The following is a 25,873-nucleotide window of genomic DNA, read 5'->3' on the forward strand; positions in this document are numbered from 1 at the left end:
ACCTCTCTCTCGCCTCAGTTTAGGTTTCCTGTCCATGATGGGAGACCTCACAGGCTTACCTGCAGAAGATGGTCTCTTGCCCCAGAGGGAGCCACAGGGCGCTGGATGGAGCTGTCGGTCCTGGGCCTCTGGAGACGCCACGGCAGGGCTCATTGGGGCACCTCCGTGTGCTTTGCGGCAGGCGTGACATCCCCTCACGGGATGTGTGGAGCCGCTAGCGGTCGTCCGTCCGTCCCCCCCTCCCCCGCTGTACGAGGCAGGAGATCCGGTCCGCGCCGGAGGGGCACGTGACAGGCGCTGCCCTGTGACGTATTTCCGGTGCGTCGGGGACATCACCGGAAGTGGGCGGAAGGAGGACGCCGAAGCCATGAGGAAGACAACGTCAGCTGGGCAGGCGGCAGTGAGCCCACCTGGGTTCGTTAAAAAAAAAAAAAAAAAAAAAAAAAAAAAAAGCAACCTACACATGGTACCTGGTATGGCCAGTATAAAAGAGTCCTGGCAACATACAGAGGTGCTTCCCAGCCCATTGTTACCTTGGTAGTCATGGGAGATTCACAGGAGCAGCTTTCACCTCAGCAAGATCAACTGCTGCAGGAGCCCTCACAACTGGTGGTGCAACGTCATTCCCGGTCTGGGTCTAGTCGTTCAGCTAGGAAGTTCACCACTAAGAGCAGAAAAAATGGTCTGGTTCAGCGTGATTCCCCGCCGGTTATGATGGATTCTTCTGCTTCTACGGTACCAGATATTCTGTGGGGTAAGTGGAATCTTCGTGGAAGTTCTACTAATAGTTTCCTCCTCCTTTTTTCTTTCTATAAACTCCTCTTTCAGAGCAAGAAATGTTCAGCTAAATCGAAACATAAAGAATGTGCCTTATGCAGCAATCCGCTCCCAGATGCATATAATAAGAAATTGTGCCAGCTGTGTATTAACAAAGTAATGGCGGAGGAAACCCCGGGGTTTTCCCTGGGCCTAAAGACTTTAATTAGAGAGGAAATAGGCAAGGGTTTGCAAGGCTCAGAATCTACTCATATTTCTCGGGAACCTCAGCCGGGTTCAGACTCTGACATTTCCTCCTCCGCTGTCTCTTCTTCTGATAGTGAATCGGATAGACAGTGTTTTCCTCTGCAGGAGGTTGATGCCTTGGTAAAAGCTGTCCGGTCTACCATGGGCATTGTAGACACGAGGGCAGAAAAATCTGTGGAGGATGTAATGTTTGGTGGATTAGGTCAGAAAAAGAGAAAAGGTTTTCCCGTGAATACAAGAGTTAAAGACCTCATTGATAGAGAGTGGAAAAAACCCGACAGGAAGGGCAGTGTTCCTCCATCTTTCAAGAGGAGGTACCCATTTGAGGATGCCATATGTTCCTCTTGGTCAAAAGCACCAAAGCTGGACATTGCTGTCGCTAAAGCGGCAAAGAAGACTTCCCTCCCGTTTGATGACATGGGAGCATTAAAAGACCCCCTGGACAGACGAGCCGATACCTTCTTAAAAGGTGCATGGGAGACAGCTGCAGGAGCACTGAGACCAGCAGTAGCAGCCACCTGCACATCTAGAGCCCTGATGGTTTGGCTGGAACAGTTAAACAGTCAGCTAAGGGATGGTGTCTCTAGGAAGGAGATTATTTCTTCCCTTCCACTGGTTCAGGGTGCAGCGGCCTTTCTTGCTGATGCGTCTGCGGACTTAGTCAGATTGGCAGCAAAGTCATCAGCTCTGTCAAATGCGGCTCGACGAGCGTTATGGAATAAATGCTGGCCTGAGGATGTACAGACAAAGTCCAGGCTGTGTACAATCCCTTGCGAAGGGGAATATCTCTTTGGCCAGACTATGGACGAATTATTGGAGAAGGCCGGAGATCCTAAGAAGGGTTTTCCATCGGTACCTCTACCCTCCTTTAAGAGATCGTTTCCGAAAAGGAAATTCATCCGAAGAAAGAGGTCGAAAAGGTAGAGGCCTTCTCTTTGGTTCATCTCCAAAAAATGAGCAGAAGCCAGGGAATGCACAATCAGCCCAGGTGGGAGGGAGATTGTCATTATTTTTCCCAGCTTGGGAACAGATTTCTCATAGTAATTGGATTTAGAGCCTGATTAAATATGGTCTAAAATTTCAATTTCAAGCTTTTCCTCACAAGAGATTCATGATTGTTCCCTCTAGTTCCTTCCCAGAACGCCAGACTGCCCTCGTATCGGAAATTCAAGTCTTAATAAGGAAAAACGTGCTGATTGAGGTTCCGGATTCAGAAAAGGGTCTCGGATTCTACTCCCCGCTCTTCTTGGTCCCAAAACCGGATGGGAGTTTCAGGACAATTATAAATCTAAAATCTTTAAATAGCTTCCTTAAAGTAGACACTTTCAAAATGGAATCCTTGAAAACAGTAATAAAGTTGCTTTTTCCCCACTGTTATATGGTAGTTCTCGATCTCAAGGATGCGTATTACCATATTCCCATTCATAGTTACTATCAGAAATACCTGAGGCTGGCCATTGAAATTGAGGGGGTGGTTAAACACTTTCAGTACACTGCACTTCCCTTTGGGTTAGCAATAGCCCCGCGAATTTTCACCAAATTATTGGCAGAGGTTATGGCCCATATAAGAGAAAGAGACATTCTAATAATCTCTTACCTAGATGATCTCCTGATAGTGGGAAACTCTTTTGTTCAATGCGAGGCCCACCTTCGGGTGACCATGTCTGTCTTGGAGGGCTTGGGGTGGTTTCTAAATTTGGAAAAATCTAGATTAACTCCACTCAAAGCTCAGCAGTATCTGGGGGTCGTTTTAGATTCTAAAAAACCGTTATGTTATTTATCTGAAGAAAAAATTACAAGAATCCAGGGTTTTGTAAGGCAGTGTATGGATAAACCCTCTATGTCACTCCGTAAAGCCATGTCGCTATTAGGGACCTTAACCTCGAGTTTTTCCACAGTTCGTTGGTCACCATTTCATTCAAGGGCTCTTCAGTGGGATGTATTGTATAACAACTCAGTCGTAGAGGGACATTTAGACCGTGAGTTTACCCTGTGTCCTCGGGCCATACATTCCCTTCATTGGTGGTTACGACACGATAATCTTTCTAGGGGGGTCCCCTGGGAGTGTAAGCCGACGGCAGTCTTAACTACAGATGCGAGTGCTGCAGGTTGGGGAGCTCACTTCAAAGGAAACTTAGTTCAGGGGACCTGGTCAAGGAGTGAGATACAGTTGTCATCGAATGTTAAGGAGCTTTTGGCGGTGGATTATGCGTTCAACAAGTTCCTTATATATTTACAGGGCCAGCATGTCCGTATACTCTCGGACAATCAAGTCTCTGTAGCTTATATGAATCACCAAGGGGGAACCCGCTCAAGAGACTTAATGAGGGTAGCGGACAGACTTCTTCAGAAGGCAGAAGATCATTGTCTCTCCCTTTCGGCTATTCATCTTAAAGGGAAAGAAAACGTCACAGCGGATTTCCTAAGCCGTACTTCCATAAAAGAGGGAGAATGGTCCTTGAATCCTCAAATCTTCTCCAGAATTGTGGCAATGTGGGGTCTTCCGACAGTGGACTTATTTGCGACAAAATCCAACCAGAAGGTGACCACATTCTGTTCCCTAGACCCCAGAGAAGAACCCCTGACAGTGGATGCCTTTATGGTTCCCTGGAAATTCCCTCTAGCATATGCATTTCCTCCCATGATCCTGCTTCCAGCAGTTATAAGGAAGATCAGGGTTGACAAGGCCAGAGTAATACTCATATGCCCCTTTTGGCCCAAAAGACCGTGGTTCCCTTGTCTCCGAAAAATGTCCATATCAGATCCCATCCTCCAGCCTCGAGTCTCCATTTGACGGCGTGGAATTTGAGAAGGTGCTGTTAACCAACAAGGGATTCCCCGCAAATGTAGTAAATACTCTCTTGTCTAGCAGAAAACCCGTTACCACCCGCATTTATGCTAGGACCTGGAGGAAGTTTTTTTCATTTACTGAATTTAAACCAGAGGAGGGGCCCCCTATTGGGAAAATACTAGAGTTTCTGCAGCGGGGCTTAGAATTGGGGCTTACCACTAGTACCTTAAAAGTACAGGTGTCTGCTTTGGGAGCTTTGTTTTCTTCCGATATTGCAGCTAATTATTGGATAGCACGATTTATGAAAGTTTCCTTTAGGTGTAGACCCATTATCAAAGCAAAATCCTCTCCCTGGGATTTGAATTTGGTCCTAGATGCCTTAACTAATCCTCCCTTCGAGCCCCTAGATTTAGCCTCCCCAAAAATTATTTTCCTTAAAACAGCCCTGTTGGTGGCCCTGACTTCAGCCAGAAGAGTGAGTGACATACAGGCTCTTTCCATATGTCCGCCATTTACTCAGATTCTGGATGATAGGATTGTATTAAAACCTGACACAGCCTTTCTTCCAAAAGTAGTCACTCGGTTCCATAGAACTCAGGAGGTAGTTCTCCCAACCTTTTGCTTTCCCCCCAAAAATCAAAAAGAGAGGCTACACACTTTAGACGTGAGGAGGTGCGTACTCAAATACCTACAGATTTCACGCAGTTTTAGGAAGGATAATTCCCTATTTATATGCCATCAGGGGGCTAGAAAGGGTTGTAAGGCCTCAAAGTCTACGATTGCAAGATGGATTAGAGAGGCCATATCCCTCGCCTACTGCTCAGGGAATAAGGAGGTTCCGGAGGGGTTGAGAGCACATTCCACCAGAGCGATAGCAACCTCCTGGGCGGAGAAAACAGGGCTTTCCATCAAAGAGATATGTAAGGCTGCCACTTGGTCTTCTCCTTCTACCTTTTATATGCATATAGATTGGACCTGGGTGTCTCTGCCGATCTCACCTTTGGGAGAAGGGTGCTTCAAGCGGTGATCCCTCCCTAATTTCCTTTCGTCTCTGTAATTCTCTCGTGGTGCTGTCATGGGAGAACGAATAAAGCCTTAGTTACTTACCGGTAACGGGATTTTTCGGAGCCCATGACAGCACCCGTATATTCCCTCCCTTCACTGGTGTTTTGCACTCCCGTAGAGTTGACTTTCCTTTGTTTTGTGCACCTTTGGGAGAAGTTGGTGAAAGTAATGTACTTAATGTAATGATGTGTTTATTGTAACTAACCTTGGCGGTCCTCTCATGCTCTGTTAACTAAACTGAGGCGAGAGAGAGGTGCTGCCCTTTTTAACCTGTAGGTTTCCTGTCCTTGATGGGCGGATCCTCTCTCTCGTGGTGCTGTCATGGGCTCCGAAAAATCCCGTTACCGGTAAGTAACTAAGGCTTTTTCACCCTAATGATGGTTTGTTTCTCTTCCAAAGAGAGCTCCTTTGACCGCATATTATGGGTTCACATCTACAGCTTCCAAATGCAAATGCCACAACTGTAATCAGCTCCAGACCTTTTACCTGCTTAACTAATAATGCATTAACAACAATTAATAGCCCATGCAGCCCATTAAAGAACTTTTGAGATTATAAGTGTCCAACTACTTTTGGTCCCTTTTAAGTAGAGGCTGCTACATATTAAAGAGCTGTAATTCCCAAACCCTTGTTTCAATTAGAATGATACCCTCATATTAAAACTGTGAGTCTGCACTTTAAGCCCATATTGTTTACTAAAACATATTCAAGATAGTTATATAAACAGCTCAAATGCCCAAACATGTCACTGTCCAGATATTAACTGTATATTCTCTAAAATGGCATCAATAATGACCACAACGCATATTGTGAAAAAGAAGTCCTCCTATAGTTGCCTTGGAGAAAAAATAGAAAAATTATGGCCCTGTAATACATGTTTTAATTGCGCAAAAGAAAACTTAATTGTATATATCTTTTATCTCTGCACTTAACTTGAGATTTTTACCGCACGGTAAATGGCACAAGTGCAAAGAATAGTAGGGGAATTGCTGTGTTTTGAATAACCTCACCCCAAAAATTGTTAACTTAATTATAAAGGCTGATTAATAAAGTCTAAGTATCAGCCCATAGTGCATTGGGGACAATGTCTGAATACCAGTATGAGAAAGAAGCTGCAGATGGTCTTTATTAGGGTGTGTACTATGTAAAGAAGCGTCTTCCCTTCTCTTCATCTTGTGGCTGCTACATGACTGAATTTTTAGGAGCAATTTCAATCTTAATGCAATATAAAGAGGGCAAAAACTCAGGATATGCTATAGAATTGGTTTTGGAAGACTTTCATTAGTAACTGGCAAGGGCCGCATAGCGCTATGTATGCATCAGTTGGTGGAAATGACTTTGCTGAGCGTTGGCTTGTTGGGATCCTGCAGCTCAGCGGACCGTAGTACAAGAGCTGATTGCAGAGTCCCAGAGTATATGCCATGTGAAGAGTATGCAGAAAAATAGTTTTGCTCAATTCAGTCTCACGTGGCACATTAATATAATCTTGCAGTACACATATGTGCCCTGCCTATTAAAATGGGGTCCATCTCTCAGCATGCGTCACAGGTACTGTGACTCATCCCCATTGTATGGTAATAGGAGAAGGTGCTTGGAACTAAAATAAACCAAAATATTTTTTTTGGAGTAACCTTGATGACAAGTTTTCTGTATGTTGGTGCTGAAAACTAATATTCATTGTACATGTACCATCTGCTCACAGCTGCTTGTGTTCTGTGTGGTGATTCAGAGTGATGTCGGAGATTGCAAAAGCCTTTCAACCATACTGGTTTAGGAACACCGGAATTGTAGCTTACAGAGTGACCGTTGTTTTTATTATTTCATAAATCATTAATACAGATGAAAATAAGCAACTCTGTGAGAAATCCTCTTTTCTCCTCCTGGACTGATCAATCATTCTGAAAATTCTTCATTTTCCAGTAAAAGAATCAGCAGCAACTGCCAACTCCTACCTCAGTAATATAATATTCTGTCTTCACTGAATACAGATTTTACTAAAGAATTAAAGGGGTTGTCCACTACTTTTTATTATGCCCTCAATGCATTCCCCCAGGGCCCATAAGTGTTTTTGTAAATACCTTGTGGTGCCTTTTCTGCCTGTGAGTGGCGCTATCGCTGACCGCTCACAGGCATCACTTGACCCCCCGCTGCAGCCGGCTCTGACATCCGCTGATGTCGCGTCATGGTTCCGGATGCAGCCGGGGGTCTCTCTTCTGCATTACACGGTGGACGCTGGGCTGTGGGAGGGGTTACCCAGCACGTCACACCCGGCATCCACCGCGCGCTCTCCCTCTCCTCATTCATTGGCAAAGCGCACGGTGGATGCTGGGTGTGACGTGCTGGGAATCCCCGCCCACAACCCAGCAGCCACCGCGGGGACCGCGTCACTGATATCACGCCTCACTTGACGTGATACAGAAGGTAATTACAAAGACACTTATGGGCCCCAATGGGATACATTGGGGGCATAATAAAAAGTTGTGGCAAACTTCTTTAAGAATTTTGAGACTGGTCGATCAGCCCAGGAGGAGGAATCTCTGAGAAGATATATTACAAAGTTGCTTATTTTTCATGTTTACTATTGATTTATGAAAGAAAAATTAAAATAGCGGTTACTGTTTAATGAAAACAGGGTTCACTGTTTGTTTTGTTGTTTTTTTCCAGCTTTCTACCCTCAACTTTTCATAACATACAGTATCGCTTACTGAGTAACTGGGCATGTACAGTAACAATATTAGTAATGGTTTCTGAGCTACCATTGTAACAAAAAATAATTGAGACACTTAATTGGAAAATGATTGAGAAGCCTCCAAATGTCAAACAAGAATAAGGAAAAAAAAAAAAACTCTTGAGGATTAGATGATAAATAATACAAAGAAAGTAAGTTCTTAGGGTCTGTTTACATGGACCGACCAGCAGCACTAGACCACCGCCAATTGGTAAAGATTTACAGATCAACAGTTGTTTAGTAGTCTGTTTACACCCCCAGACCTCTAGAAATAATGCGCACTGATCAGTATGTAATATATCGCTCACTGAGCATAGGCAGCCATTTTTCTCGACATTGAGAGACCTGATTACACAGTGGGTGATCGTCAGCTTGTTTACACAGATAGATTATTGTGAAATGAGCATTCTGAAAAACGCTTGTTCATAATAATTTTTCTGTGTCAACACAACTTTACATAAGAATCAGAGCTGTAGAAAGCAGGAGTGTACATGAAACACTGGTGTAGTGCAATACGGCTCATGTAGTACATGTACGTAGCATTACTGTACATTTAGCACAGGTTGTGAACATACTATTTTCCCTTTTACATGTACTATGCGTGGTACAATTTAAGTGTGGTAGAGTGCATTAAGTACAGGTAACCAGTGCAGTATATCTAGTACATGTACAGTGCAGTAAATTACATGGAGCACAGATAGAAAGCAGTACATGTGGCACGCATTGAGAACAATGCATACAGGTGGAGAGCAGGACATTATATGTAGCACAGGAAGAGAGACGTTTAGTAGATTTACAGAGCTATACTTTACATATAGTACAGGTGAAGTGTAGTACAGGTTTAGGGCATTATATATTCAACATTCAAATTGAAACACTAAGGCCACGGCCCCACTATCAGTATCCGGTCAGTATTTTTTCTCAGGAGTGGGAGACAAAACCAGGAGTGGGTGATAAATGCAGAATTGGTGACTTGTTTCTATTATACCTTTTCTCTGATTGTTCCTCACCTGGTTTTAGCTCCCACTCCTGAGAAAAAGTACTGACTGAATACTGACCAAATACTGATAGTGGGGCCGTGGCCTAAGAAGGAAAGTTGGGGAATTATAGATCACAGGATCGATGGACATGTTACTGTTATGCAATTGATGAAGAAAATGGAAGTAACATTTTCAAAACATCCTTATTTAGTATCGATTTTAGTGTGACGCACTTGCATGCCTTGGCATGCTATGGATGAGGTTAGTAATGATTGATAATTGATCTAGCACTTTGAATACCTGGGCACGCACATGATCAAAATTCGCTCCCTTTGCAATTGCAGACTAATAACATCCCAGGAGCCATTTTTCAGCACGACATCGCCAGGTCACATGTTTCTCATGCTACTGTGGGTAGCATGTATGGCCCAAATATGGTACCAGGGCCTGCAGGAGCGTACTGTCCATGTGCTTGTTTGGAGATAAAGTCCAAGATGCTGCAGGCCATGGTAACACATTTAGGCCAATCAGGCAGTTAACAGTAGCATCCGTAACATACAACCTGGTGTTGCCATTGAAAAATGGCTTGAAAATGAAGGAATACAGCACCAGAAACACCATCACTACATGGAATACAATACTAGAACCATCATCCGCACATGAATGCATCACCAGAAGCACTGACAGCACATGAATTCAGCACCAGAAGCACCATTAGTACATAAATGCATCAGTCCATCAATGCAGCACCATAACCACCATCAGTTCATGAATACAGCATCAGACCCAAAATCATCACAGGAATACAGCACCTGAACCCCCATCAATACAGGAATACAGCACCCGAACCAGCATCAGTATATGCCCCTTGACAAAGGCCCACGCCGAAACACTCGTCGGGGTTGTGCGCACAGGATGGTGATCCTCCGGGTACTGACACTTATCACATAAATTCATAGGTCTTTTCACATGTTGTATTAAGTGTCAGCTGTGACTGTGCATGTTTACATATACAGTACAGACCAAAAGTTTGGACACACCTTCTCATTTAAAGATTTTTCTGTATTTTCATGACTATGAAAATTGTACATTCACACTGAAGGCATCAAAACTATGAATTAACACATGTGGAATTACATACTTAACAAAAAAGTGTGAAACAACTGAAAATATGTCTTATATTCTAGGTTCTTCAAAGTAGCCACCTTTTGCTTTGATGACTGCTTTGCACACTCTTGGCATTCTCTTGATGAGTTTCAAGAGGTAGTCACCGGAAATGGTCTGCCAACAATCTTGAAGGAGTTCCAAGAGATGCTTAGCACTTGTTGGCCCTTTAGCCTTCACTCTGCGGTCCAGCTCACCCCAAACCATCTTGATTGGGTTCAGGTCTGGTGACTGTGAAGGCCAGGTCATCTGGCATAGCACCCCATCACTCTCCTCCTTGGTCAAATAGCCCTTACACAGCCTGGAGGTGTGTTTGGGGTCATTGTCCTGTTGAAAAATAAATGATGGTCCAACTAAAAGCAAACCGGATGGAATAGCATGCGGCTGCAAGATGCTGTGGTAGCCATGCTGGTTCAGTATGCCTTCAATTTTGAATAAATCCCCAACAGTGTCACCAGCATGCACCCCCACACCATCACACCTCCTCCTCCATGCTTCACGGTGGGAACCAGGCATGCAGAGTCCATCCGTTCACCTTTTCTGCGTCACACAAAGACACGGTGGTTGGAACCAAAGATGTCAAATTTGGACTCCTCAGACCAAAGCACAGATTTCCACTGGTCTAATGTCCATTCCTTGTGTTCTTTAGCCCAAACAAGTCTCTTCTGCTTGTTGCCTGTCCTTAGCAGTGGTTTCCTAGCAGCTATTTTACCATGAAGGCCTGCTGCCCAAAGTCTCCTTTTAACAGTTGTTGAAGAGATGTGTCTGCTGCTAGAACTCTGTGTGGCATTGAACTGGTCTCTAATCTGAGCTGCTGTTAACCTGGGATTTCTGAGGCTGGTGACTCGGATAAACTTATCCTCAGAAGCAGAGGTGACTCTTGGTCTTCCTTTCCTGGGGCGGTCCTCATGTGAGCCAGTTTCTTTGTAGCGCTTGATGGTTTTTGCAACTGCACTTGGGGACTGTTTCAAAGTTTGCCCAATTTTTCGCACTGACTGACCTTCATTTCTTAAAGTTTTGATGGCCACTCGTTTTTCTTTACTTAGCTGCTTTTTCTTGCCATAATACAAATTCTAGCAGTCTATTCAGTAGGACTATCAGCTGTGTATCCACCTGACTTCTTTACAACACAACTGATGGTCCCAACCCCATTTATAAGGCAAGAAATCCACCTTATTAAACCTGACAGGGCACACCTGTGAAGTGAAAACAATTTCCGGTGAGTACGTCTTGAAGCTCATCAAGAGAATGCCAAGAGTGTGCAAAGCAGTCATCAAAGCAAAAGGTGGCTACTTTGAAGAACCTAGAATAAGACATATTTTCAGTTGTTTCACACTTTTTTGTTAAGTATATAATTCCACATGTGTTAATTCATAGTTTTGATGCCTTCAGTGTGAATGTACAATTTTCATAGTCATGAAAATACAGAAAAATCTTTAAATGAGGTGTGTCCAAACTTTTGGTCTGTACTGTACATTGTTTCTGTTTTGAACGATATCCGTTTTTGAGGTTCCCCATTAAATGTACATATATATATTGAGACAGATACTACTTCATGTCATTTAGGCTTAGCATATAGTAACCATATACATATGTATTTAGTCTCCCTGTGTGCCTTTTCCACATGGCAAGTATTGTTGGTGTTTTTATCCCACATTAACCTGTTATTATTTTAATAATAAAGTTTACCTACGTTTGTACACTATGGACGTTTTTTGATCCTTCATTTAGGCGATTTCTCGTCGTCTCTCCCTCTATAAATAAAGCATCAGAACCGCCCATCAGTACATAAATGCAGCACCAGACTTGCCATCAGTACATAAATGCAGCTCCAGAATTGCCATCAGTACATAAATGCGGTGCCCGAACTGCCATTAGTTCATGAAAGCTGTGCCAGAACTGCCATGAGTACATGAACGCAGCACCAGAACCGCCATCAATAAATTAATACATTGCCATTCTTGGCACAGTGATCAATTGCATTGTCAGATCAGCCCCCACAGTATACATTGCTCTCACATGAACATACATCTCATATTATGTCCTTAAAGGGGCTGGCCGCTTTTGGGAACTTATTCCACCTCACTTATTTTGAGGCTGATTGACTGACTGGTCTGGTCACATACTCCTGCAGCAGCAACCCACAGCCTCCCTTTACACGGTATGATGGCCCCACAGCCGCCCTATCCAGGGTATGATGGCCCCACAGCCGCCCCATACAGGGTATGATGGCCCCACAGCCGCCCTATACAGGGTATGATGGCCCCACAGCCGCCCTATACAGGGTATGATGGCCCCACAGCCGCCCTATACAGGGTATGATGGCCCCACAGCCGCCCTATACAGGGTATGATGGCCCCACAGCCGCCCTATACAGGGTATGATGGCCCCACAGCCGCCCTATACAGGGTATGATGGCCCCACAGCCGCCCTATACAGGGTATGATGGCCCCACAGCCGCCCTATACAGGGTATGATGGCCCCACAGCCGCCCTATACAGGGTATGATGGCCCCACAGCCGCCCTATACAGGGTATGATGGCCCCACAGCCGCCCTATACAGGGTATGATGGCCCCACAGCCGCCCTATACAGGGTATGATGGCCCCACAGCCGCCCTATACAGGGTATGATGGCCCCACAGCCGAGGGATACAGGGTATGATGGCCCCACAGCTGCCCTATACAGGGTATGATGGCCCCACAGCCGCCCTATACAGGGTATGATGGCCCCACAGCCGCCCTATACAGGGTATGATGGCCCCACAGCCGCCCTATACAGGGTATGATGGCCCCACAGCCGCCCTATACAGGGTATGATGGCCCCACAGCCGCCCTATACAGGGTATGATGGCCCCACAGCCGCCCTATACAGGGTATGATGGCCCCACAGCCGCCCTATACAGGGTATGATGGCCCCACAGCCGCCCTATACAGGGTATGATGGCCCCACAGCCGCCCTATACAGGGTATGATGGCCCCACAGCCGCCCTATACAGGGTATGATGGCCCCACAGCCGCCCTATACAGGGTATGATGGCCCCACAGCCGCCCTATACAGGGTATGATGGCCCCACAGCCGCCCTATACAGGGTATGATGGCCCCACAGCCGCCCTATACAGGGTATGATGGCCCCACAGCCGCCCTATACAGGGTATGATGGCCCCACAGCCGCCCTATACAGGGTATGATGGCCCCACAGCCGCCCTATACAGGGTATGATGGCCCCACAGCCGCCCTATACAGGGTATGATGGCCCCACAGCCGCCCTATACAGGGTATGATGGCCCCACAGCCGCCCTATACAGGGTATGATGGCCCCACAGCCGCCCTATACAGGGTATGATGGCCCCACAGCCGCCCTATACCGGGTATGATGGCCCCACAGCCGCCCTATACAGGGTTACTCCCAACATGTCAGCGGTCTACCAAGGGCTACAGCCATAAGGGCTACATTTTAAAAAGGATGATCTCTGATTCCAAACCCTTCCAATAGAAGTGCTGTGCTCATCTGGAAACAGAAGTAACATTACTTTCTTGAAGATACAAATTGTCTATTCAGAGAGGAAGAGGGCTAGAACTCTAGTGCCACCTATACTAAGTAGCAATACTCAGTCAATATCGACCCTTTAACGAGCCTTGTCATATGACTTAGGCTAAAAGCCAGAAACATAATCTCAATTTGCGGACACTGTGTTTCAGGGGACTGCCCCTCTTCAGTGCAAAGCGTGAGATATGGTTTGGCTGGATGAGAGGCGCCAGACCGGTTACCAAGGGGTAACGTTTCTCTAGAGGAGTATTGCGGCTTAAGTCTCCTCACCTTGAAATGCTTAACATGTCACTCTCCGCAAGGAGAAACGTTACCCCTTGGATACCTTTCTTGAAGATGAGATAATGTACAAGCTCTCCTTTGTTATAAATATTTTCCAGCATGTGTACATTACCATTGTTGTTTTATCTATTTCTGAAATTCTAAGTTGTCACCTTGTTATTAAAATCTGCCATCAAATCTCACCCTGGTTTGTCAATCTGTGACAGTAATGTCATTGTGTGCACTAATTTCATTATTTAAGATGATAAATAATGTACAATTGTCTGCATGGTTGATTTATAGTGTAATTGTAATTGATGCTATACAGAACACAACCGCAGGGCAAACTTCTTTTTTTTTTCTTGAATATGAAAGCTCTTCACCTAAAGCGGATGTGTCACCAGAATACAAGCGCCGTACGTTACTAATGGATGTTTTATTCTTCTTTTAATTGGAGTTCTTACTTTCTAAACTCATACCAGATTAACTGTGTAATTCTGATATAAAAATTGCTAAATTTAACAACTTACCTTCATTGTCAATTTTAGGTTTTTGTTTTCTTTGCATTTTCATTTTTTCTTCCTTTTTCCAAAAGTCATAAGTTTTTCACTTTTCCATCCATATAGCCGAATGAGGGCTTGTTTTTTTTGCAGGGCAAGTTTGAATGAGACCATTCATTTTACCATATAATGTACTCAAAAATGGGAAAAAATTCCAAGAGCAGTGAATGAGGAAGAAAAGCAATTGTGCCACAGGTTTTGTGTTTTGTTTCTACGGCTTTAGCTGTGCTGTAAAAATGACCTGGCTAACTGACTCTTCTGATCAGTACATTTTAGACAATACTAAACTTTGATCTTTTTTTACTTTTTTAAGAAAAAAAATTAAAACTGTGTTTGTGTCACGATTTCATGACACCCGTAACTTTTTGTAATTTTCTGTTGATACAGCTGCCTTGATTTATTCACTGTGAGTTCTAGTTTTTACTGGTACCATTTTAGAGTACATACAATCTGATATTTTCGTGATGAGGAGGTGCAAAAACCAGCAATTTTTCCCATTTTTAATTTTTTAATTTTTTTTATTTTGCTGCATTTACCTTCAGGATGAATAATTTTATATTTTGATTGATAGGACTTGTATGGATGCAGTAATGCCAAATATGCCATTGGTGGTGGTTGTTTTTTTTTTGTTTTGTTTTTTTATATATATTTTTAAAAAACCCAATTTCTTAGTTCCCTTAGGGGACTTGAATCTGCTTGATTGCTTGTACTATATACTGCAATACTGAGGTTGGGCTTCACAAGTACCAAGATGGTGTAGATGTTGACCTTCAGCAAACCCTATCCCATGGCTACCTTTCGGCACCCCATGATCTCATTGCTAGTAGTGGACGTGATTGACCCCCTTACTGACGACACCAGGATAGCGCCACTTAGAGGCTGTGATTGGAAATATCTTGTGTCGGGAAGGGGCAAATATTAGGCAGGATTATATAGCCATATTATTTACATAGCCATCTATTTGATCATGTACCTTTTATGAAATTTGGTGACAAGCCCCCTGTAATATAAGTTTATTTATATGCAGTTAGGTCAGTGATGGATACTGCATCCAAACCTCTTTAAATGAATGTGTAGCCCTGTTTAGTTCAGTGAATCCGGTAGACGTTCTACGATCCCTAGTACGTGCTAATGGCTCAGCTCCACTAAGAATGAGATATACAGGAAGGTGATAGAAAATACTGTATTCTTCTGTTTCCTTTATCTTTGTCTAACATAGTGTACTTCAGTACACTAATTTATGTAATGTAATAATGTTTATTGCACAAATGTAATTTAAAGATCATGTGCCGGCTCTCCTGACATGTCTGATTCTGTAAATGCTTTCAGTCCCCATAAAATAATAATTCTAGGGCATGGGATCTTGGACCTTGTATGACGTGTCCCTGCACAGTCTGACATTTCCCAGTCTGCTGACAGTGTCTAGACACCACAATGATGCTAACACGCACTTGTCAGTTTAGTCACCAATTTTCAAGAGGAATAATGGCACAATGCAGATGCTGCAGAATGCTGATTTTATACAGATTGCATATATTTACTATGAGAGGTTTTGGGAGAGCTGACCGGGCCTTGTTAAGCTTTCTTTTTGTCTATTCTGCAATTTTGTGTGATGCTATTTAACATAAACACATTGTGTTATATTAGTTTTCAGAGGAGGAAGAAGCTGCTCTTAAAGGTCCAATAATCAAGCGATTTGAAGAGGAAGGCAACCCATACTACTCCAGTGCCAGGTGAGACCATGTTTAACTAGATCGGACTCCACAAGGTACAGCAACCCAAAAGTAGCAATCACAGCAGGTCCTAAGATCAGGCATTACTGGAATTTTAGCTGCGGACTACACTTGTATAAATTACCTGATCTTTCCAAAGTCTAATGTCTGCAGATGGGTTTATTAAAGGGGTATATTAATCGGAAATGCCATACATTCCAAATAAGGGAGAGCCTGAGAGGTCGGACACACATCTTTCTCCATAGCCAATCTCCTGTATCGCATGGTGCCGCGGCAACCAGAGCAATAAACTGAGAGCAATTGTGGGGGTCCTATGAACATATATTTATTACTGCTATGGTGTCAGATTCCTCTCCCAATGCAGATTGTACCAGATTCATCAACCGGGAGCATGGCATTGTTTTCTGGCACTTTTCTCACACAACTCTAAAGTGTCCTACATTTTTTCAGCACATTCTTATTTGGCAGAAAAAGTGGCAAAAGAGCATCATAAAAAAAAAGGAAAAATTAGTTATTTTCTCCTTCCCCCATGACGGCACCACGGAGAGGGGAACCGCCCTTCAAGGACTGGAAACCTACAGATAAAAGGGCGGTGCCTCTCTCCCGTATCAGTTGGTTTCCTGTCCTTGCCGGGATCTTACAGTTCCAGAGGAGGCATACCTGTGGGATGCCAGGCCCGGCCAGTCCGATCCAGGCAGCGGGGGTCCCCCTGCCTCGGCTGGTGCGGTGTCCTGAGGCGCCACCGCTGGGGTCAGTGGGCCTTTAGGGTGTGCGGAGGGGGGGCCAGAGGAAGAGGAAAGTGCCTGTCGAGGCCGCCGAGGTGCTTCGCTGGACTCCCCTGGTTGCAGCAGGTGGGAGCTCGGTGCGGCCCGGCGGCATTCTTTTCAACTTCCGGGCGCCCCTGGATGATGCGGCGCCGCAAGGCATCACTGGGTAACCAGTCTGCGCAAGCGCGGGCGTCCTCCCGCAGGTGCGGGGGAGGAGGGGGCGTCGGGTCACCACAGGCCCTATGGGAGGGAGGAGCTGCTTATCTCCCAGTGCCTTAAAAGACAGCGGAGGACGCCAGGAGCTGCTTATCAAGCTCTGGCATGCTGTCAGGAAAAAAAGAAAAAAAATTAATTGTATATATTTACAAATTAATTATACACGGGGAAAAAAAAAAAAAAAGGGAAAGTATGAGTGACCAAGAGCTGCCTGAGGTGCATCCTCAGTCGCCACCACCACCGCCAACCCATCGAAAGAAAAAGCCGGAAGAAACGGGGCACCGGGACCATAACAGTGGAAGCGGGCGCTCCTGCAGATCGTCGCAGCGCAGCGAGGACTCCACCTCAGCATCCTCCAGGAGGACTCCGTCTACAAAGAAGGCTCCACCTCCTGAACCGGTACCTGCTCTTCCGTCTGGTTGGTAAGTGAGCTTCGTGAAAGTCCACCTTGTAACTAGGGGCCCTCGCTCTCTCTTTCTTTTTTGTCTCTTATAGGGAAAAAAAAGCACAGGGAAAACAAAGAATAGGACCTGTGCACTATGCACGGAAGCCTTACCCACTACTTGAGATAAGAGACTCTGCAGCTCCTGCATTGAGCAAACTATATGCGAGGGAACCCCGAGATTTGCCTCTGAACTTAGAGTCCTGATTAAATCTCAGGTCGAAAACACCATTAAATCTTTTCAGGGGGGTAAAAGGTTAAGGAAAACTAAAAACATATCCCCCGAGTCCGGATCTAGCAGTTCTGGGGATGGCGGAGATTCGGACACTTCCACCTCTTCCTCATCCTCTTCCTCATCCTCTTCCTCATCCTCATCCTCTTCCTCATCCTCTTCCTCTTCCTCTTCCTCTTCCTCATCCTCATCCTCTTCCTCATCCTCTTCCTCTTCCTCATCCTCATCCTCTTCCTCTTCCTCTTCCTCATCCTCTTCCTCATCCTCTTCCTCTTCCTCATCCTCTTCCTCTTCCTCATCCTCATCCTCTTCCTCTTCCTCATCCTCATCCTCTTCCTCTTCCTCATCCTCTTCCTCATCCTCTTCCTCATCCTCTTCCTCATCCTCTTCCTCATCCTCATCCTCATCCTCTTCCTCATCCTCTTCCTCATCCTCATCCTCTTCCTCATCCTCATCCTCTTCCTCTTCCTCATCCTCTTCCTCATCCTCTTCCTCATCCTCTTCCTCATCCTCTTCCTCATCCTCTTCCTCTTCCTCTTCCTCATCCTCTTCCTCTTCCTCTTCCTCATCCTCTTCCTCATCCTCTTCCTCTTCCTCATCCTCATCCTCATCCTCTTCCTCATCCTCATCCTCATCCTCATCCTCATCCTCATCCTCTTCCTCATCCTCTTCCTCATCCTCTTCCTCATCCTCTTCCTCATCCTCTTCCTCATCCTCTTCCTCATCCTCTTCCTCATCCTCTTCCTCATCCTCATCCTCATCCTCATCCTCTTCCTCATCCTCTTCCTCATCCTCTTCCTCATCCTCTTCCTCATCCTCTTCCTCATCCTCTTCCTCATCATCCTCCTCCTCATCCTCATCCTCATCCTCATCCTCTTCCTCATCCTCTTCCTCATCCTCTTCCTCATCCTCATCCTCTTCCTCTTCCTCTTCCTCATCCTCTTCCTCATCCTCTTCCTCCTCATCCTCATCCTCATCCTCTTCCTCATCCTCTTCCTCATCCTCTTCCTCATCCTCATCCTCTTCCTCTTCCTCTTCCTCATCCTCATCCTCTTCCTCATCCTCTTCCTCATCCTCTTCCTCATCCTCTTCCTCATCCTCTTCCTCATCCTCTTCCTCATCCTCTTCCTCATCCTCTTCCTCATCCTCTTCCTCATCCTCTTCCTCATCCTCATCCTCATCCTCATCCTCATCCTCTTCCTCATCCTCATCCTCATCCTCATCCTCATCCTCTTCCTCTTCCTCATCCTCATCCTCTTCCTCTTCCTCTTCCTCTTCCTCTTCCTCTTCCTCTTCCTCTTCCTCATCCTCTTCCTCATCCTCTTCCTCATCCTCATCCTCTTCCTCTTCCTCTTCCTCGTCTTCAGATAGGGAAGCAGCTCGATCCTCCTCTATCGAGGAAACATATAGCCTTATTAAGGCAGTCAGGTCTACCATGGGGTTAGCAGATCCCTGGCCCAAAAAATTATCCAAGACGTAATGTTCAGTGGTCTAGAGCAAAAAAAGAGGAGATCTTTTCCACTAAATGAACATGTTTACTCTCTGATTAAGAAAGAGTGGAAAAGACCGGAGAGGAAGGGCTTCCTTTCCCCTAAACAAAAATACCCGTTTGACGATCCTGTATATTCCTTTTGGGAGAAAGCGCCAAAATTGGATGTCGCCATAGCTAAAGCCTCAAAGAAATACTCCCTCCCATTTGAGGACATGTGCGTCTTAAAAGACGCCATGGATAAAAATGCGGACACCTTTCTAAAGGGTTCCTGGGAAGCCGCTGGGGGGGGGGGGGGGTTAAAACTTGCGGTAGCTGCCACATGTACACCCTGATCATTAATGGTCTGGCTGAATCAGCTTGAAACACAACTAAGGCAGAAAACATCTAGAGGCACAATTCTTGAATCTATCCCGATAATGAAAGGGGCAGCGGCCTTCCTAGCTGACGCTTCGGCGGATTCTGTCAGATTAGGTGCTAGAGCAGCAGGGCTTGCTAACGTGGCTAGACGAGCCCTCTGGCTCAAATGTTGGCCCGGGGACCTACAGACTAAATCTAGATTATGCTCCATCCCCTGTGAGGGCGAGTTCCTATTTGGGCCCGCCCTTGATGACATCTTGGATAAAGCAGGGGACAATAAGAAGCGGTTCCCTATCCTGTCTAACACTGCTTACAGGAAACCTTTTCGGAGTAAAAGGTTTATCTGTAGAAAACCCCCTAAAGAGCAGGATAGGTGGGAAGACAGGAGAAGGAAGACCAAAGGGTTCCTATATAATAAACCCTCCAATGATGGCAGAAAGCCCCTCCAATGAAGTTTTGCCCCGGGTGGGGGGAAGGCTATCAGGCTTTCTCCTGGCCTGGGAGCTAATATCCAACAGCTCATGGATTCTGAGCCTAATACAATCGGGCCTGAAACTCCAGTTCCTCAAATTCCCTCAGCAAAACTTTGTCATGACCCCTGAAAGGTGGAGCAACTGGCCTTGGAGCAAGAAATCCGGGGACTGGTAGGGAAGGCAGTCCTTCAGGAGGTCCCGGGGGGGTGGGGGGGAGAAGGCATGGGCTTATTATTCCTGGGAAAAAAAACAGATGGGACTTACAGGACGATTGTGAATCTAGCAAAACTGAACAAACTTTTGAGGGTGGAAGCTTTCAAGATGGAAACAATAAAATCGTCAGTAAAAATGTTGTTTCCCGATTGTTTCATGGCCATCCTGGATTTAAAAGACGCTTATCACGTCCCGATACACACAGACTACCGGAAGTTCCTCAGAAGTTCCTATGGGTGGAGTGGTCAAACACTACCAATATATGGCCCTCCCATTCGGCATCGCCATAGCCCCAAGGGTTTTCACCAAAGTTGTTGCAGAGGTGATGGCTCATCTAAGGGAACAAAACACTCTGGTCGTCCCATACCTAGACTACTTCCTGGTAATAGACAGCTCCTTCCTAGACTGCAAATCTCATCTGGAAAAAGTCATGGATTCCTTGACTCGCTTAGGATGGCTTTTGAATCTGGAAAAGTCCAAAACAGAACCATGCCTAATACAGGAATACCTAGGCATCGTGCTGGATTCAAAAAGACATGGGGAAAGTCCCTCCCGTCTATGTCCCTTCGGAAAGCCATGTCCCTTCTTGGGTCCCTGACAGCATGTTTTCCGGCCGTCCAGTGGGCTCAAATACATACCAGGACCCTGCAGTGGGAAATCCTAGAGGCAGAAAAATCCCTAAAAGGGCATTTAGAAGGGCAGTTAACGCTATCTGCAGTAACCACACTTTCCCTAGAGTGGTGGGGGAATATGAACAATCTAGCCCGGGGGATTCCTTGGACAATTCCGACACCGCAGATCCTGACCACAGATGCAAGTCCCAGGGGCTGGGGGGCTCAGCTCAACAACCTGGTAGCTCAGGGGGTCTGGACAGAACGCCTAAAGCTAGTTTCATCAATCATGAAGGAGCTCCTAGCAGTAGAGGGGGCACTCTGGGAGTTCATGCACACACTGCAAGGACACCACATGAGGATCTTTTCAGACAACCCAGTAGTAGTGGCGTACCTAAACCACCAGGGGGGTACACGGTCCTATTCTCTAATGCATGTGGCAGAGGTCATCTTTCACTTAACTGAGAGAAACTTACAATCCCTATCAGCCCTACACATAAAAGGGATAGAAAATCGCACCGCAGACTTTGAGTCGGACACAACTAAAGCAGGGCTAATGGGAGTTAAGTCAGTCAGTCTTTCGGGAGATTGTACGAATGTGGGGTCGTCCCTCCATAGATCTGTTCGCCAACAATCAGAACAAGAAAACACACTCTTTTTTGCTCCCTAGACCCCAAAGGGGACCCCGTAGCCGTGGATGCCTTCACGATCCCATGGAGTTACCCTCTAGCTTACGCTTTTCCTCCGACCGCTCTGATTCCTGCTGTTCTGAGGAAAATCGGGGAAGAGAAAGCGAGAGTAATTTTGATAGCCCCCTTTTGGCCGAAGAGGGCATGGTTTTCATGGCTGAGGAGGTTATCAATCTCCGATCCATGGGTTCTTCTGGAGCTTCCGGACCTTCTTTCTCAGGGTCCGGTTCTCCATCCTCCAGGCTTCAAGCTTACACTTGACAGCCTGGAATTTGAGAGGGCTCTTCTGAAGGACAAAGGTTTCTCCCCAAATCTTATCACAACACTACTTCAAAGTAGAAAACCAGTGACCACCAAACTGTACGGGAAAACCTGGAAGATATTCCTTTCAGTCTCAGGTTCCAGGTTGGGTGGGGAGATTCCATTGATAGCTATCCTGGAATTTTTACAGAGGGGTTTGGAGCAGGGCCTGGCCACAAGTACCTTAAAAGTTCAAGTTGCGGCCCTGGGAGCGCTCTACAATTTTGACCTAGCTAGGGATAGATGGGTATCTAGGTTTATTAAAGCATCAGCTAGATCCCGACCCGTCACATCCCGTAATACTACACCCTGGGATTTAAACTTGGTCCTTTCAGCTTTAACGGAGGCATCCTTTGAACCTCTGTCGGAAGCATCCCTAAAAATTCTGTCCCTAAAAACAGCACTCTTGGTAGCTCTCACATCCGCACGTAGGGTTAGTGATATTCAGGCCCTATCGGCAGGTCCCCTTTCACTCAAATCTTGGAGGATAGGGTTACTCTGAAAACCAACCCTGCCTATCTACCAAAAGTGGCGTCAAGATTTCACAGGTCCCAGGAAAACACCTTCCCTTCTTTCTGCCCTAACCCTAGGAACACAAAAGAGAAGGTCTTGCATACACTAGACATCAGAAGGTGCCTAATTCGATACCTAGAGGCGACACGAGTGTAGGCAGGATAGTTCTCTCTTTGTTTGCTTTCAGGGCCCTCGTAAGGGGAAGAAAGCTTCTAAGGGCACGCTGGCCAGATGGATAAGGGAGGCCATCACGCTATCGTACTCGTCACGTGGGGAAGCTGCCCCGGAGAAACTGAAGGCCCACTCAACAAGAGCGGTGGCAGCCTCCTAGGCGGAGAAGGACGATGCTACGATAGAGCAGATATGTAGAGCGGCAACCTGGTCTTCTCCCTCTACCACCTTCAATCACTACCGGCTAGATTTAACTTCTTCTTCAGACCTTACTTTTGGGAGAAGGGTTCTGGAAGCGGTGGTCCCCCCCTATTGAGTCACTTCTCTGTAATTCTCTCCGTGGTGCCGTCATGGGGGAAGGAGAAAGACGTAGTTACTTACCGGTAACAGGATTTCTCAGAGCCCATGACAGCACCCGTACATTCCCTCCCTTCACGTGTGGGTGCGCACACTTGTTAGTTACTTGTTGTAGGCACGTGGTGTCTCTGATGAGGTGTTAAATTGTAAAATTTTGTGTTACTAACCTGGTGGTCCTCTCATGCTCTGTAAACAACTGATGCGGGAGAGAGGCACCGCCCTTTTATCTGTAGGTTTCCTGTCCTTGAAGGGCGGATCCCCTCTCCGTGGTGCTGTCATGGGCTCTGAGAAATCCCGTTACCGATAAGTTACTACTTATTCTTTTCAGTGTATATAGGCTATAAAACTACTATGGATAGATTACACTGTTCTACATATTTTTCCAAAGTTGTTATGAAATTAGACATTTCTTAATGATTTTGACCTCCTGGATTCAAATCTAACAATGAAAAACTTTATACCACCAAAAGAACCAATAAGTGTATACAGTCTCTTAAAAAACAATATGAGCTCAACAGAGTAACACAATGGAGGACCACACAATACATTTACATAGTTATACCTAATTTCAATAGTATTAAGTCATAGCCAATCTAAATATTTGTTTAAAAATATAATTTTCCCCCCAAAATCAAGGCTTTAATGGCTAAATATATATACTACATAGTGCAAGATTCTGGCATGTTTAAGCAGATGGTAAGGAATGCCTTTGTATGCAAGTAAATGACATCCCCTGATGAAGCAAGGGTGAAACGTACTTTGGGGCTCCAGGACCACATATTGCATACAAAGGTGTTGTAGCTGGCTCTTGTTTCTATGATATCCAAAAGTTTGGACACACCTCATGTAAAGATTTTTCTGTATTTTCATGACTATGAAAATTGTACATTCACACTGAAGGCATCAAAACTATGAATTAACACATGTGGAATTATATACTTAACAGAAAAGTGTGAAACAACTGAAAATATGTCTTATATTCTAGGTTCTTCAAAGTAGCCACCTTTTGCTTTGATGACTGCTTTGCACACTCTTGGCATTCTCTTGATGAGCTTCAAGAGGTAGTCACCGGAAATGGTTTTCACTTCACAGGTGTGCCCTGTCTGGTTTAATAAGTGGGATTTCTTGCCTTATGAATGCGGTTGGGACCATCAGTTGTGTTGTGCAGAAGTCTGATGGATACACAGCTTCTAGTCCTACTGAATAGACTGTTAGAATTTGTATTATGGCAAGAAAAAAGCAGCTAAGTAAAGAAAAACGAGTGGCCATCATTACTTTAAGAAGTGAAGGTCAGTCAGTCCGAAAAATTGGGAAAACTTTGAAAGTGTCCCCAAGTGCAGTTGCAAAAACCATCAAGCGCTACAAAGAAACTGGCTCACATGAGGACCGCTCCAGGAAAGGGAGACCAAGAGTCACCTCTGCTTCTGAGGATAAGTTTATCCGAGTCACGAGCCTCAGAAATCGCAGGTTAACTACAGCTCAGATTAGAGGCCAGGTCAATGCCACACAGAGTTCTAGCTGCAGACACATCTCTTCAACAACTGTTAAGAGGAGACTTTGTGCAGAAGGCCTTCATGGTAAAATAGCTGCTGCGAAACCACTGCTAAGGACAGGCAACAAGAGACTTGTTTGGGCTAAAGAACACAAGGAATGGACATTAGACCAGTGGAAATCTGTGCTTTGGTCTGATGAGTCCAAGTTTGAGATCTTTGGTTCCAACCACCGTGTCTATGTACGACGCAGAAAAGGTGAATGGATGGACTCTACATGCCTGGTTCCCACCGTGAAGCATGGAGGAGGAGGTGTGATGGTGTGGGGGTGCTTTACTGGTGACACTGTTGAGGATTTATTCAAAATTGAAGGCATACTGAACCAGCATGGCTACCACAGCATCTTGCAGCGGCATGCTATTCCATCCGGTTTGCGTTTAGTTGGACCATCATTTATTTTTCAACAGGACAATGACCCCAAACACACCTCCAGGCTGTGTAAGGGCTATTTGACCAAGAGGGAGAGTGATGGGGTGCTACGCCAGATGACTTGGCCTCCACAGTCACCAGGCCTGAACCCAATCGAGATGGTTTGGGGTGAGCTGGACCGCAGAGTGAAGGCAAAAGGGCCAACAAGTGCTAAACATCTCTTGGAACTCCTTCAAGATTGTTGGAAGACCATTTCCGGTGACTTTCTCTTGAAGCTCATCAAGAGAATGCCAAGAGTGTGCAAAGCAGTCATCAAAGCAAAAGGTGGCTACTTTGAGGAACCTAGAATATAAGACATATTTTCAGTTGTTTCACACTTTTTTGTTAAGTATATAATTCCACAGGTGTTAATTCATAGTTTTGATGCCTTCAGTGTGAATGTACAATTTTCATAGTCATGAAAATACAGAAAAATCTTTAAACGAGAAGGTGTCCAAACTTTTGATCTGTACTGTATGTCTATGTACAGTATAGCTGTCTAGTATAACATGCTAGTTTGTCTTGTGGCTCGGGCAAGCTCCTTTGGAAATGATAGATTGGATTCCTATAAATGATAGATTTGTGTAGCAATAACACATCAGTAATAACAGTACTTTATGGGATGACTGTACTTTTTGGAATTATTATAATGTCAAGTATTATGTTAGCACACCAAGACCAAAAGAGAATCTTGGATAATGCTGCACATTTCCAGTTCTATTTCTTTCTTTTTCATCCTAAGTGTTTTTGTGTCTTTTAATTGTAAATCAAATTAGATTACGTTCTAATAGATTACATTCATTGAACAGTGTGAATTTATGAGAGTCATTAGGAGCTTCCTGTCCTGAAAGCATTTATCACTCCTACCTTTCTCCATATGAGCCGATGATCAATTGCACTAAATTAAAGATTAGACTTTTATTTTTGATGATTTTTGGAATGGTCCATGCTCTGAATAGTTCACAATGCCCTCATAGATCCTTTTACTAGTGCCAGAGAAAGTAATTTTATTATATATTCCTTTGTCACGACTGAGATTGCTAGGGGTTTAATATCCAATGCATTAAACAACTTCTGTCTTCTCCATCTGCAAAAATATTCTTTACAAGTAAAAACGCACTGGGAAGAAGATGTTGGTCATCTATCTGAGGAACAATGGAGTGACATTGGTGCTAAGTCCCAAATTGTCTGAGTGAATCTCAAAGACTCACAGGTTTATCTTGTACAT

At 45.1% G+C, this 25,873-nt stretch overlaps 1 protein-coding gene across 1 annotated transcript in view; it reads left to right on the forward strand.

Annotated features, from left to right (window-relative positions):
* MCCC2 (methylcrotonyl-CoA carboxylase subunit 2) overlaps positions 1-25,873 on the forward strand; it is a 108,104-nt gene that overhangs the window by 80,453 nt on the left and 1,778 nt on the right. The window contains exon 16 of the mRNA XM_073655032.1: positions 15,769-15,854. Coding sequence (XP_073511133.1) covers positions 15,769-15,854 — 86 coding nt within the window. The remainder of the gene's footprint in view (positions 1-15,768; positions 15,855-25,873) is intronic.

This window comes from Phyllobates terribilis, unplaced genomic scaffold, assembly GCF_046119375.1.
Source record: "Phyllobates terribilis strain yellow unplaced genomic scaffold, ASM4611937v1 Scaffold_1__5_contigs__length_1240528914, whole genome shotgun sequence".
NCBI classification, from domain to species: Eukaryota; Metazoa; Chordata; class Amphibia; order Anura; family Dendrobatidae; genus Phyllobates; species Phyllobates terribilis.